Here is a 13,621-nt window from a genome sequence, read left to right as displayed (position 1 = left end):
AATATGTTAAAGTACAAGTTAAATACAATATATGCATATGTGTCCAAACAGAATTTAACCTATTTTTAAAAGTTACTGGTTCCAGAAAATTAAAAATGTGTACAAGTAAAGATACAGATTGGTTAACATTTTTTAGAGAAATTTAACCAGGGCTCCACTTGTCTGTGGGCAAAGGAAAGGAATTAGGAAATTGGTCTGACTTGGTCACATTCCTAGGGTTGACTACTGCTGCTAAAGAAGTTTCTCCATAATATTCAGAAAAGAAAGAAACATATTTTAAATGTCTATTTACAATAAAATTAGAGGGAAAGAATATCTAGCAATTTTGAGCTTGTAAGATTACATGAATAAAAATAACTCTTGCTCCATTAGATTCACCATTTCAATTTAATACAGAAACACAATCGTTAAGATGAAAATATTCAAGGACAGAATCAGGATGCCAAAGCCAAGATAATAATACAAACTACTTCTGAGTTAATTTTAATTATCTGTAACACATTCTCCTTGAATATCCTAAGGTGAATAGTGGATCATTTAATTAGGTTTTCATGTAAACTTTATAAGGTCAGCTCTTATCTCTTAAATGCAATGAAGAACAAACAGACTCAAAACTGGCGATCTCACCAGTGAACACCAGCATGATTAATCAATAACAATGGAGTCAGCAAAGCACATTCAGCATTAATTTTCTCCTTGCAGAATTCTTAAAAGACAACTTACAATAATTCTATGTGGAAAAAAGGAAATGCTATTAAAAAAAGAAAATTGTATGAAAAAATCTACCAAAGAATTATGATTCACATGACTGAACACTTCAAAGCAAATTTAGAAATTGAAAACTTAAAGTACTCAGTAATTTCAACTATTCCTTCATAAATACCTTCACTCTTTAGATAACAAAAAGAGGTCATGTACTCAGTTTACTAAGAGAAGCAATCTGGAGATCCCCTTGAATAAATGTGCTGAGGTCATGGGATTTAAACATACCACACCAACTCAGAAGTTTAATGGATAGAGAAAATGATATTTTTCTCTTTAAATTGATTAAAGAAATTCCAGTTTTTGTAACTAGGAAGAAAAAAAGTTGGAAGACAACCCAAACCTTACTGTGGTCATTATGAGGTAAACACATTGAAGCAAATAGTTAAAATACAGTCAGTGTTTCGTAGATTGAGTGTAGAAGGAACAGACTAGAAATCAGAAATTCTAGGGTCTAGCCTCCTTTTTTTTTTGATATTGACCTTGGGAAAATCATGTTATCATTCTGTGTCTTGACTTCACTCTCTGTAAAAGGGGAATTATATGATTTGCCTGATCTGTCTCTAAGAAGGCTGTGATATTATAGGAGATAGCATATGAAAATGGTCTGAAAAGCATAAAGTATTTTATACTTTTAAAGCAATTACTAGTTGCTAATGTTATTTTACTTTGCTGTGTAAATGCCATCTGTTTATTTCCCAAGAGGAAAGAATACTGAAGTCCAGTGACACTTGTTATAATATAAGCTTGAGGGAAATAGTGCCTGGAACCTTCTTTATCCAAGCACTCAGATTTCCATTGCTATTATTTTTAGCTCCCCTCTGAGTTCTGTTGCTAAGAAACACTCCATTGCCTCAAAGCAATTTACTAATGAGGATCTACTTACAGTATTAAAGATCTGAATCTATTTCAAATTATGTCATCCTAATTTAATTAATAAGGCTCTATTGCTGCCAATTAATCCAATTTCAAATTTTAGTTATTAGTACTCTTGCTGCTACTAGTACCTTGAAAATAACCTGGCAACTAGAAAGTGAATGGTTAATGTTTACAAGTCCAAAGGACCTACAAAGCAGGGTACTAGAACAGGTAGTCAAATCTAGATTCTAGCTCAAGTTACACTATTGATTCTGTACCTAAGCTTTCTCCATCTATAACAGAGGTGGCAAATGCCCCATCCATGAGCCATATAAGGCCTTCAAAATCATTTGGTTTGGCCCTCTCAAGATAACTCAGGCAATGATGAACTGAAAGCTAGGTACAATAGTCTTGAATTTTTAATTGATAATTCTTTTTGGCACACAAATCATGTTATAAATATCCAAATGGTGCTTGGTAGAAAAAAGTTCCCCAGCCCTGATCTATGATGTAAAGCCATTAACACTTGGGTCTATCTACTTCCTGTAGTTACTGAGTTATTAAAAGTGACCTTTTAGAATATCATCTATTTATTTTGGATTGCAAGAGTTAGTTTTGAGACCTCGGTTTAAATCTATCTTCGACTTTTTAATTGTATGTCTGAAAATAAATTCTTTTGTGTCTTTGAGCCTCAATTTGATAGTCTCTAATATGGGTATAATACCTATGGTATTTATTTGCAAACCTTATAGCCAGCTATTATCTTCTTGTATACTGTTTATATGGAAAAAAATGCTTTGCTCAGTGGTAAAATGGAAAGGCATAATATCTCAGTCCAGAGTTTTCCTGGCATCCGTTAGGAAAACCTTAGTTTTTATTTTTGTTGAATTGTGTCCAACTCTTTGTGACCTCATTTGGGCTTTTCTTGGCAAGAATACTCAGGTGGGTTGGCTTTTCTTTTTCCAGTTCATTTTTTAGATGAGGACCTAAAGCAGACAAGATTAAGGGACTTGCACAGGATCACACAGTTAGCAAGTGTCTGAGGCTGTACTTGAACTCATAGTTATGGTACTCTATTCACTGTACCAGCTATACACCTAAAATCTGTGTCTAAGTCCTGCTTTAACACATCTGACACATAATAGCTATATGGTCAGGAGCTTTCAGTGAGTATACAAGGAAACTCAATATGATTATAAGCTACAAAATAGTTGCAGGAGTGTATGGAGTTCCAAATACACTGATAAAATCACAGTCTGCATCACCCCCCAAAAAAGGGAATCAATTGGCCTATTTCTGAGACTAGCTTGCTGTGAAACCATTAGCAAGTCACTCAACCATAATACTCACTTTCTTCATCAATAAAATGAAGATTATAATCAACACAAGAAGCTGATTGTTTTAATATATTGAGTGTTGGCCTTGGAATTAAGAAGAACTAGGAGCTTCCAATCTTGTTTATGCTACCATTTGTGTGACTATGGGCAAGTATATCATCCTTAGTATTAGGCAACAAACACTATAAGCCCATAAATTCATGTGGTCACAGCTTAAAAACTAGAAGGAATCTTGTAAGTTATCTGACACAATCTTCTCACTCTATTCAGGAAAACTGAAGCTCAGAGAGAATATGTAACTTACCCCAAATCATATAGGAAATAAGTAGGGATTTGAACTCAGGTATTTTGACTTCAAAGTCCAGCACTTTTTTCACTGCCTTGGGAGTTATTAACAGCTATATTAAGTGAATTATTATTATTATTATTGTGGAATTTGGGAAAGAGGAGCAGGGAGATTGAACATACATTTAAATTCGACTATTAGGATAAGACTAATCTCTTCCAAAAGAACTTTATGGATTTCCCTAGTAGTTAGTACTCTTTCATCACTGTGTATTTATTTGTTTTGCATACATCCTGCATTTACTTATTTATGAAGATGTCTTATCTTCTAGGTGGATTGTAAATTCAATGAGGTCAGGAACTGTTTTACTTTTGTATTTATATCTCCAGAGATATAGCCTGGTTCTTAATAAATATTTGTTGAATTATTATCATGATTCTTCTTTTGGTTATTCCATTTAATATGGCTAAACAGTCTTTTGATCATCATAGGGAACCCTAAGTGGAATAATTCCTAACAAAGCTGACTGACTAAAGCTCAAGAATTTATAGCTTTGAGAGTTCCCTGGGGCACTGACAAGTTAAAGTAATCATCAAGAGAGTTGCACAGTCAATATTTAATGAAGTAGAACTTGATTTCATGTCTTCAATCAATCAAAAAGCATTTATTAAGCACTCACAATATGCCAGGCACTGTGTTAAGCTCTGGAAATAAAAGTATTAGTAGAAAGAAGCTGTCCTCAAGTAGCTTACATTCTAATTGGGGAAGACAACACATTAAAAAAAGCTTAAAAGTGTTGGGGGAGAAGGCTCCCAACAAATGGCTGGGGACGTGGTAGAAAAATTCCAGTGCAGCCTAGGAATAAGGCATGGCTAGTTTGGATGCCATGTAATCAGAGGGAAAGGCTGAAGAAACAGGGAGTATTTTCAGTATGTGAATTCCAGGATTGGATTGGTGAGGTATGGTAGAGTGAGAATTGTTACTGAATCCAAGGCTAGTTTTTATCCACTAAACCAGGTTTCCTCACAAGAGCAGTTTGAGATAATTTAAATATTTTACCATTATAATTTATAAATGAGAACCTACTTCTAATGTAATTTAATAACAAAATTCTAACAAAGTTAGTTGTAGACAGCAGTGGAGACTTAAAGATGAATTTAAGTGAATGCTAAGTATAATAACGCGTTATTTAGACACACTTTCTAGCAAGACTTTGAGCTGAAGAAGTTAGGTCCCGTAGAACTGGCAGCAATAGAATTTCAGGTGGAACAGATTATAAAGGCAGAAGAGACATAGGAGTAGGTTGTAAGAGAAGAGAGGATATGTGTATGTAGCACTAGGGAGAAGGGAGTCCCAATCATGGTGTAGTGCATGAAGTTCCAAGCAATCACAGGATTGGGAATATTTAGGGAGCTAGAGAGAAAAAGAACTTGGTTAGAGATTGACCTTCGCAGAGTCTATCACTTCTGTTTGGAGGGATCCTGGGGAGAAGGAAGCAGTGCTGCAAGCCTTGAACAAAAGTATAATCTTTTTCTGGTATGTTTCCGTTGCTCACAATAACTTCAAGCTCACTAAAGCTACTGAAGTGCATGTTCACCACGAGAAGATTCAGGCTGAGCAATTCTGGAAGAACAGATCTGCACAGAGCATGCAGGAAACAGACCGCACGCAGCTGCCCATCAGCCACAGGTACAGGAATACACTGAGAACCCCGCCCCGGGCGAAGAAATCCCGCCAATGAGCGGGCGGAGCATGCTCGGCTCCGCCCACCACTACTCTCGAAGGCCAATAGCAATGGCGTGCAACTCTCCGCCCCACCCCTTTTCCTTTCTCCCTCCGACTAACGGATGGACGTTTAAATAACATTCGAAGATTAGCAAACCTCTAAACATCTTTATCTCATTGGAGTTTTATCACAAACATCTCCCTCCCTTAACAAAATCAGTATATGCTCGTTCCATTCACATCTCGACTTCCCGCCTCTTCAAGGCTGAGGAAAGAAACCCAGAAGGAACTCTTCCATTTAGCACAGCCCAAGGAACTTGACGGTGGAAAGCTCGTAACCCAATCTGGGGTGGTCACGTGACAGGAAGTGATCGCCTCTCGTTCACGCCTCCTCGAGATGGCGAAGAGACCGGAAGATTGGCCCGGCATGCCCCGGGTTTCCGGTGCCCTCTGGCCCTTTTCTGTCGCCCGCTCTCCCTGCTGCTCTCGCTGGCTGGCGTGCTCGCTCCAGGACTGGGGCGGCCGGGAAGGGGCGGCGGCTGAGGAGTGGGCAGGTCGTCATGGCCGCCTCTAAGCCCCTGGAGGCGGCGGTGGCGGCGGTCCCCAGCGCCGGGAGCGGGGTGGGGAGCGGGGCTGCTGGTCCCGGCGTGGGGGGCCTGCCTCGCTGGCAGCTGGCGCTGGCTGTCGGGGCGCCGCTCATCCTGGGCGCGGGCGCCGTGTACCTGTGGAGCCGGCAGCGACGAAGGCGGGACACGGGCAGCGGCGGCCGGGGCGATACCGGGGCCGGAGGCCTCAAACGGAACAGCGAGAGGAAAACCCCGGAGGGCAGAGCCAGCCCGGCCCCAGCCGGAGTGGGCAGCGGCCACCAGGACGGCACAGGCGCCCACGAGGAGATGGTGAGGGACCAACGTGGGAGGGTTCGGGGACGCCGCCGCCCCCGCCCCGCCGTCGCAGCCCTCGGCAGCCTGGCACCCGGCACGGTCCCCACGTGGGTCTGAGGATCTCGGGGACTGGCTTGGGAGGGGGAGGCCGCTGAGGGTTGTAAAGGGTGTGCGATGGTTGGGGGGGAATAGCTATCGAGGGGCGAAATGGTGTGTTTTTCGGTGTGTCTTTCCCCACCTCCCACCCCACCCCGCCTAACAAAACGGGGGGACTTTCTTTGGAGAAAACTCTCTTTGGATGCTTTTTCCTCTGTCCTCACTGTGACACAGCATTTGGTGGCAGAAGGTTCAGGCGTAGGGAGTTACTATACAAGAAGTCTTGTGTCTTCTTCACTTTAATAGATCTTAGCCCGGTTTGTTTGTTTTTTAGAGATGTAGCAAAGGGTCATCATTCATCACCTGTTAAAGTTGGAAGGGCCTTTCCAAATTATTTTGTCCAAATCCTTCAGCTTTAAAGGTAAGGAAACTGAGGCCCCAAAAGATTAATCACATTGCCCAAGGTCACACAGTTTCCACGTACAGGTCCCGGCCATGTCCATTGTTCTTTCAACAAATGGCTCACTCTTTGCATACTTCTTTTTGAAGTTATCCTGATTTAACTTTAATTGTAATAAAGAATGATAGCGCGCCCTTCCCCCTTTTTAAATTTTCTGATTAAAGAAAGAATATGATGTCAACAATGTTACTCTAGATTAGACAGTGGAAATGACTAATTAGATTATATTTTAGATACTATATATCTGAAAGTGGAGTGGATAGCACTGTTTTTTGAGTGGGTTTAAACGTCCTTTGGGCATACTGAAACTCCCTTTTTCTTTTTCATTGCAAATAACAGATCCATATATGAGGCCCTACCTAAATCGGCAAACATTTGTTAGATATCTGCCACATATTAGGCACTTTGCTAGTTCTTTTGGGATAAGAAGTTTTAATTGTCCTCATTCACAAGGAGTTTTAATAGTCTAATGGGTAAGACAGGCATAAAAATAAATATAAAGTTAATAAATGCAAGTAAGTATAAAATAGTCAAATACAAGATACAGATCATAAATTTAAAGTTGAAAGAGGGTATTTCCATTTGCTCATTTTGTACCTAACGGAGACTGCTAAGATTAAATGACTTGTCCAATATCTCACAGTGAATAGCAAATCTAGGATTTGAACCAGGCTTCCAAATCCAGTGTCTTAGGTCTCTGCACTATCACGAATTTTCTGTTGTCAGTACAGGGTGTCTTAGTGTGTTTTGCCTTTTGGCATCAGGTAGCTATGCGGATTTAGCTACACTGTAAAGAACAAATTATGTTCTTAACTGACTCTTGTCAATCTTAGTGGCAATAACCCATAGTATTTCTTCTTACTGCAATACCTTGCTTGAAAATGTTATAATAAAATCCTTTTATATCTTAAATAATCAAACCGGTCAGCACCTTAATGGCCGTATGCCCATTTTTGGACATCCATAGTCACTGTAGAGAGGCAGTGTGGTGCAGAAAGTGCAATAAATTGGAGATAGCTTGGGCTCACATCTGAGAGGTGTCATTTACTACCATTGTGACCTTGAGTAAGTCACTTCCTCTTTGAACCTTGGATTCCTTATCTGTAAAATGAGGATTGTATTGCATGATCTTTTAGGTTCCTTTCAACTCTATGTAATCCTTGGTAGAGCTCATTTTAAAATGGTAAAGATGTCTTTCATTTGCATTACTAAAAGTGGGGGGATTAAAGGGAAAGAATTCTGCAGTGAATCAGAAGTTCTTACTTGTTTTTCTTCTATTTATTAGATATGTGAGAAGGCAAGTCAGTTAATTCCTAAACCTTACTTCTCATATCTTTGAGCGTATTAGATTAATGAGCTCCTTGCAGCTACTTCCAGCCCTAAAAGAACTGAAGTTCTTTGATTCTACCTAATTGAAAAATGAGTAAGTTGTCATTTGAAGTAGCTCTCACATATCAGTATTTTAAAATTAGAGGGATGATTAATTCTTTTCAAGTAGGAGTGAAAGGATAATGAAGTGAATGTTAAGAATTTTCTTAGTTTTTGAGGAATGGTTTGGTTTTTTGTTTTTTTTTTTTTAATTTTGACAATTTTTTTTCTTTGATAAAATTTAAGACTTTAATTACAGTTTTTAAGTCCCATCCCACATCCCCACCCCTGAATTCTTTTTGGCATCTGACTAAACATTGCTGGAACATTTCGAAACTTTATACTTTTTTTCCTATAGTGGGGTAATATTTCTTCAGCTTAAACGTATCTTGTCTCTTCAGTAACATTGTATTTTGTATTTTCTCATTCATTTAATGGTACTGGTTGAGAATCATATTTTTATCTCCTGAATTATTTGTATATTTTTCGACTGCTATAAATTCTTAAAATTTGGCTTAGGCTAAGTAAGTATTGGTGAAAAAGCAAGCACTTACATGTAATTTCAGAGGTTTGCCTTTTTGACAATATCATCGGAAACTGTATGTCTGCTGATAAAAATAAAGAACTGCTTTGATATGATAGAAAAGATGGGTATTGTCCTAGCTTTTTAAAAATGAACTTGATAGAAGGAGGGAGAAATAAAGACAGATTAAGAAATTGTTAAGGATATGTTAAATATGTGTTTGCCTATCATGGATTGTTTTATTTATCTTACAAGAATGTTAGAAATGCTGAAAAGGACTTTTTTCATAATTTTCATATTTCTCTTGAGGTAATTAGCATTATAGTTAATCTTGCTTTTCTCTTTTCCAAAGTTAAGAGATTTCAGGATGAAGAATATTAGCTACTTTTCAGGTATTGAAAAAACATTGCTCTAAACTTTAGTTTAGAGTACATTTCTGAGAATAGAAAATGAGGTGTTGTTTTTTTTTTAATTATGAGGAATTGTTGCATTGTTTTGTTGTGTCCTCTCCTCTAGAGTATAGTTGGATCTCCAAAATTAGATTGGGTCAGTTTGAGAAATTTTGTCTTCCCAAACATGTGATGTCTTTATTGCTTTAATTAGGGTGAAAAATTTAGGTGTTTTTTGTGCTCTGGTTTATGTAAATGTGGAAAAATTCAATTCAGACATTTTTTAAAGCTTAGAGTTAGTCTGACTCTTTGCTTACAAAGTTTACGGTCTAAAGTTGAGAGATAAGACACAAAAACAAATAACTCAATACACTTAACTATATTAATGCTTTGTTTTGACGATTTTTGAGATTGAAGGTATGCACGTGTTCAGAAACGGTTCAATATGCCTTTTATTTTGGGCTTTCCTCTTCAATTGCTTTATGTTTATGTTGTATTGTTACACTTATAACACTATAAATTGGACAGCTGAGTACCATAGTAAATAAAAAGTATTAAATTTGGAGTCAAAAGGTACATTCTAATTCTAAAGACTCGGGTCTCTAACCATTCTGATCTTGATCAAGAAAATTCTTAACCTTTAAAGTCCCTGGCACTGTTGAATAGTTCAGTAGAAATCAATATAGGATTTGTGGATATAACATTAAAGAATGCATGTTAAGTCCTTTGAGACCTATCCATTTGACTTGAAGCTGAAACCTAAAATTTTTCTTGTCTCCCTTTACTATATAGAATGTGTAGCACAAAACAGAATATTGTGAGAATTATGTTAGATTAGTTAAGTTCTCAATAGAAAGTACCAAGGCAGAAGAATACCATTTTAGAAAGGTAGGTTGAAATTATTGTAGATTTTCATGTGCCAGATAGGAGTTTGTGTTTCATCTGAGATGCAGAAAGAAGTCACTGAAGCTTCTTGAGCTAAGAAATGTCATGGTCACTGGATATGGGGGAATTTGAGTTGGCTTGACCATTGTCTTGGCAATGGATTCTGATGACTGCTTTGTACAGCTCTGCTTCACTAAAATCTAATTCACCGAGACATCTCCCTGCTGATGTCAATGATTCTCTTCCAAAAGGAAGAGTGAATTGTAAATAGCTATTATGAGGTCAGAGCTATTGAAGAAATGAAAAAAATAACATCCCTCTTCCCTCCTTATCTTGTAGTACAAAATCTGATAATCCTGGTTCCAGAGGGTAGTGATGAGGGTTGGTCTTAGTTGGAATTGATAGGGATAAAGAAGAGAAAAGTATCCATAAGAAATATTTTAAAGTAGAATTGACAGGACTTTGTAATTGATTGTGTAACATATGAGGTATAGGGGAAGAGTCTGTTAAACAAAAGATTTCCAGCTTAGGGGACTCAGTGAATGAATGGTGGTGCCAGTGACAAATGTCAAAAGTTAGAAGAAAGAATAGGCTTAAGGAGAAAGATAATCTTGGTTTATCCATGTAACTGTTAGAATATATTGCTGAATATAACTATGAACTAAAGGAGTTTTAGCTTCTTAATCCGTCAAATCTTAAATTTTTCATGTGTGGGTAGACTGTACCAGTCACTTATTTTGGGAATTGTAGACCTATAACTCAAAAATAAATGGCATTTATATTATTTTAGTTTTCTAATATTAATCAGTTGGGAAAGTGCTCAGGAGATCTGGTGAAGTAGATAATTAGCTACAATCTAAATACTCTATTTGATACCATTTAATAATAGCAACCTGAAGTACTAATCTTATTTCTGAGAGGAAAAGACTATATAAAATTTAAAAAGAAACAGAAGTTGCTTATTACTGTTTAGCTTTGTGCTCCTAAAATAGTTTATATATGCAAAATGTTATGTTCAATATCTTCAAAAAATCTGGCCATACTTAAATTTAGGCTTTTTTGGGGGATGGAGAGGGAGGTAGAGTGTAGCTTACTAAATCGTTCAGTATGAATATAGGCTAAGTTATTTTAGGGTAGACTTAGAAATAAGCATAAAACTGTTTGATCTATCATGTGCACATTTTACTATCTAGTGGTGAAGCCTTCCTTGTTAAAGACTGGCCTTTTAAATTTCAGTAAGTAACCCTGAGCCATCTGAAAATATTTTTAATAACTAGTTAATATCATACAACAGAAATTAATGTTTGGCTTATCTTGGTGGCATTTGGAAGAAGGAAAAAATGTGGTTTGGGGAATGAAGTTGGAAAAGTTCTTTAATGAAAACAATTGCTAAGTTGTCCTAAATATGCCCTGCATAGTATTTTGTTGAAGCATGAGTTAAAATAAATTGCACTAACTTATTGCTCAAAGTCTCAATATTTCACACCTGAATTATTGCTGTACTTTAATATTTCTGTGACAGTTCTTCTTACACATTGTTGCCAAATTAGTAATTTGAAATGCCAAATTGATATCCCAAAGTACAGGTTTACCCATGCCACTCTTCTCTTAAGAAATTTCTCTCTTATGGTCTTTGTGTTGAAATGCAAATTTCTTTGGCATTTAAAATCTTCAACTATCTCAATCTAGCCATATTGATCTATTTACAATGCTGTACGTGACATTAAATCTATCTCTGTGCTTTTATGTTTCTCCTACCTCTCCTGATTTATTTTTAAATTCTAAACTTAAATACCCTCCACTCCCTAAAGAGTATTTCTATAATACATTATAGCATAGAAGAGTGGATCTATATGAAACTTGGATATCCATTTCATGCCTCTTGCTTTTAAAAAAATATTGTAATTATACATATTGCTTTCTGAACTTTCCTGCTTGATTGTGGATCCTTTTGTTCTCTTTGCATATTAAAAAAATTTTTTTCATGTTTTAAAATATTACATCGGCCTTTTGGGATGGGTAGGAGAGATCGTGATTGTTATCTTCCCTCCCCCATTAGAGACAGAAAACAATAAATGTACATCTTTGCACTTTGTGACTATCACCTTCATCATAGCTCCTGGAGATATTTGCATGGATTAGACTTAAGTCTTTTAAAGTTATTTTTCTTTACAGTGTTGCTGTTTGTAAAAATTGGTCTCCTGCTTCTATTCACTTAGTTCTGCAATCAGTATGTACTATCAAAGATTCTGAGAAATTATCATTTTCTATTTTGTATTAATATCCTACTACATCATGTATCACTTGTTAAGTCATTTGTAGGAGAGGCAGTCTGAGGTACTGGCTTAGATTCTAGCTCTTTGTTTTACTCCAATCCTGTCTCCCTTTCAGGAGCAAGAAGTTTCTTTTGCTTATTACTATTCCCTCCCTCCTGGATATTGTTCTCTCTCCCTACCCTTGCTTTTTTCCCTTTTGAGTTGATGTGTTTCTACACCAACCTGTGTGTTTGACACTCTTCATTAATGCTTGCTGAATTTGCATTGATTAAAATGTTAAATAGCACAGGACCAAGTAAGTACAGTTTCTTGGGAGTATTCTGGAAATCTTCCATGCGGACATGAAACCTTTATTAATTACTTTTTAGGGTCTGGCCATCTAAACAATTCTTGTCCTACCTAATTTTAACAGTTCAAAAGCTCACTTCTCTCATGTGTCCATTTTATGAGAAACTTTGTCAAATTCTTTGCTAAAATTGTAAGCTACGAATAGAACATTTCACTGAAGTACTTAACCTAGCAAGTCTGTCAAAAACAGAAATTACCAACCTTAACTTTATTTCTTGGGACTGATTCCTTTTCTGTTACAATTAAACTTATCCTTTTCATTTTTACATGTTATAGTTGGTCATATTTCTTCTGATTATTTTGTTAAAGGGTCCCTTCTTTCAAGAAGTCTTCCCTAACATTAACATAAAGACAGCTTCATTCCTCCACCCCATTATTTCTGCTCCATTTGTACCCATGTGTAATATTTTTCCCCAGAGTAGATTTTGAACTCCTTGATGTAGGGGCCATGCTATTGTCTTTTGTACTTTCCATGGTGCTAGATGAAATATTTTGCATGTAACAGGCAATTATGGTTATATAAATTTGTTGATGCCTCAGTACGTTCCTTCATATTGCCACCTGGAAAGCAGTTGTTTACTTGATGGTGACATTGTAAAAGCATGATAATTTTCTACTGTGATTCTTTGGCCTTTAATTATTAGGTGGAGGGCTCACAAAAATGCTTTCCCTAATGTGTATGTAAATTTCAGTGTTTTGCTCTGTGTAGATTTTAGTATAAAATTCTATGAAGTCCTAGAGTTTTACTGCTTCTGGGAGATTAGAATGTGGAAAGTAAAATCATAATCTTTAATTCCTAAAAATTTAGAGATATGAGGGTTTTTTTCTTGCAGAATCTATTAAATGTTGGAACTTCATAGACTCTAATAATGACATGTCAGATTCCACCTGGCCATTCTGTCCTTTCATCTTTTTTTTAGCAGATTGTCCTCCCACCTTTACAAACACAATCACTTCTCTCTCAAATTTAAACAGATCTTTACTAGGGATACCCTACTACAGTCTCTCACCATCCTCTACAAGCTCTTTTCCTTTCTCAGGCAAATTCCCAGAAAAAGCTGTCTACATACATGGCCTTCCATCCTTAATTGCCAAATGTGTTGCTTTTTCTTAGTCTTCAAGCTTGATTTTTCTACAGCACTTAATGTTGTTGGTTACAGTCTCTTCCCAAATATTCCCTTTTTTGGGTTCCCCTGGTTCTTACCTGTTTGCCTACTCCTCAGTCTTCATATCATATCCACTATCTAGGTGTACCACAAAGCTCTATCCTGTACTCTCTACTTTATCTCTGTCAGTGACTTCATCAATTCCTTTAGCTTTATAAATACTCTTTCCACGACTATATATATATGCCGCTTCAGAAGAGAACTTCATTCTCACATAACTAGTTCCCTTATTGAACATTTCAATCTGAGCATGTCCATGAA

The 13,621-nt window shown here is 36.9% G+C and overlaps 1 protein-coding gene across 1 annotated transcript in view; it reads left to right on the top strand.

The window, feature by feature from the left end:
• Window positions 1-5,151: 5,151 nt before the first annotated feature.
• The window catches only part of TOMM70 (translocase of outer mitochondrial membrane 70), a 34,968-nt gene continuing 26,498 nt past the window's right edge, over window positions 5,152-13,621 (top strand). Inside the window, exon 1 of the mRNA XM_051985189.1 lies at window positions 5,152-5,864. Within this exon, the coding sequence (XP_051841149.1) occupies window positions 5,529-5,864 (336 nt within the window). The 5' untranslated portion in view covers window positions 5,152-5,528. The remainder of the gene's footprint in view (window positions 5,865-13,621) is intronic.

This window comes from Antechinus flavipes, chromosome 3, assembly GCF_016432865.1.
Source record: "Antechinus flavipes isolate AdamAnt ecotype Samford, QLD, Australia chromosome 3, AdamAnt_v2, whole genome shotgun sequence".
Taxonomy (NCBI): Eukaryota; Metazoa; Chordata; class Mammalia; order Dasyuromorphia; family Dasyuridae; genus Antechinus; species Antechinus flavipes.
This window is presented reverse-complemented; position numbering and strand designations above follow the sequence as displayed.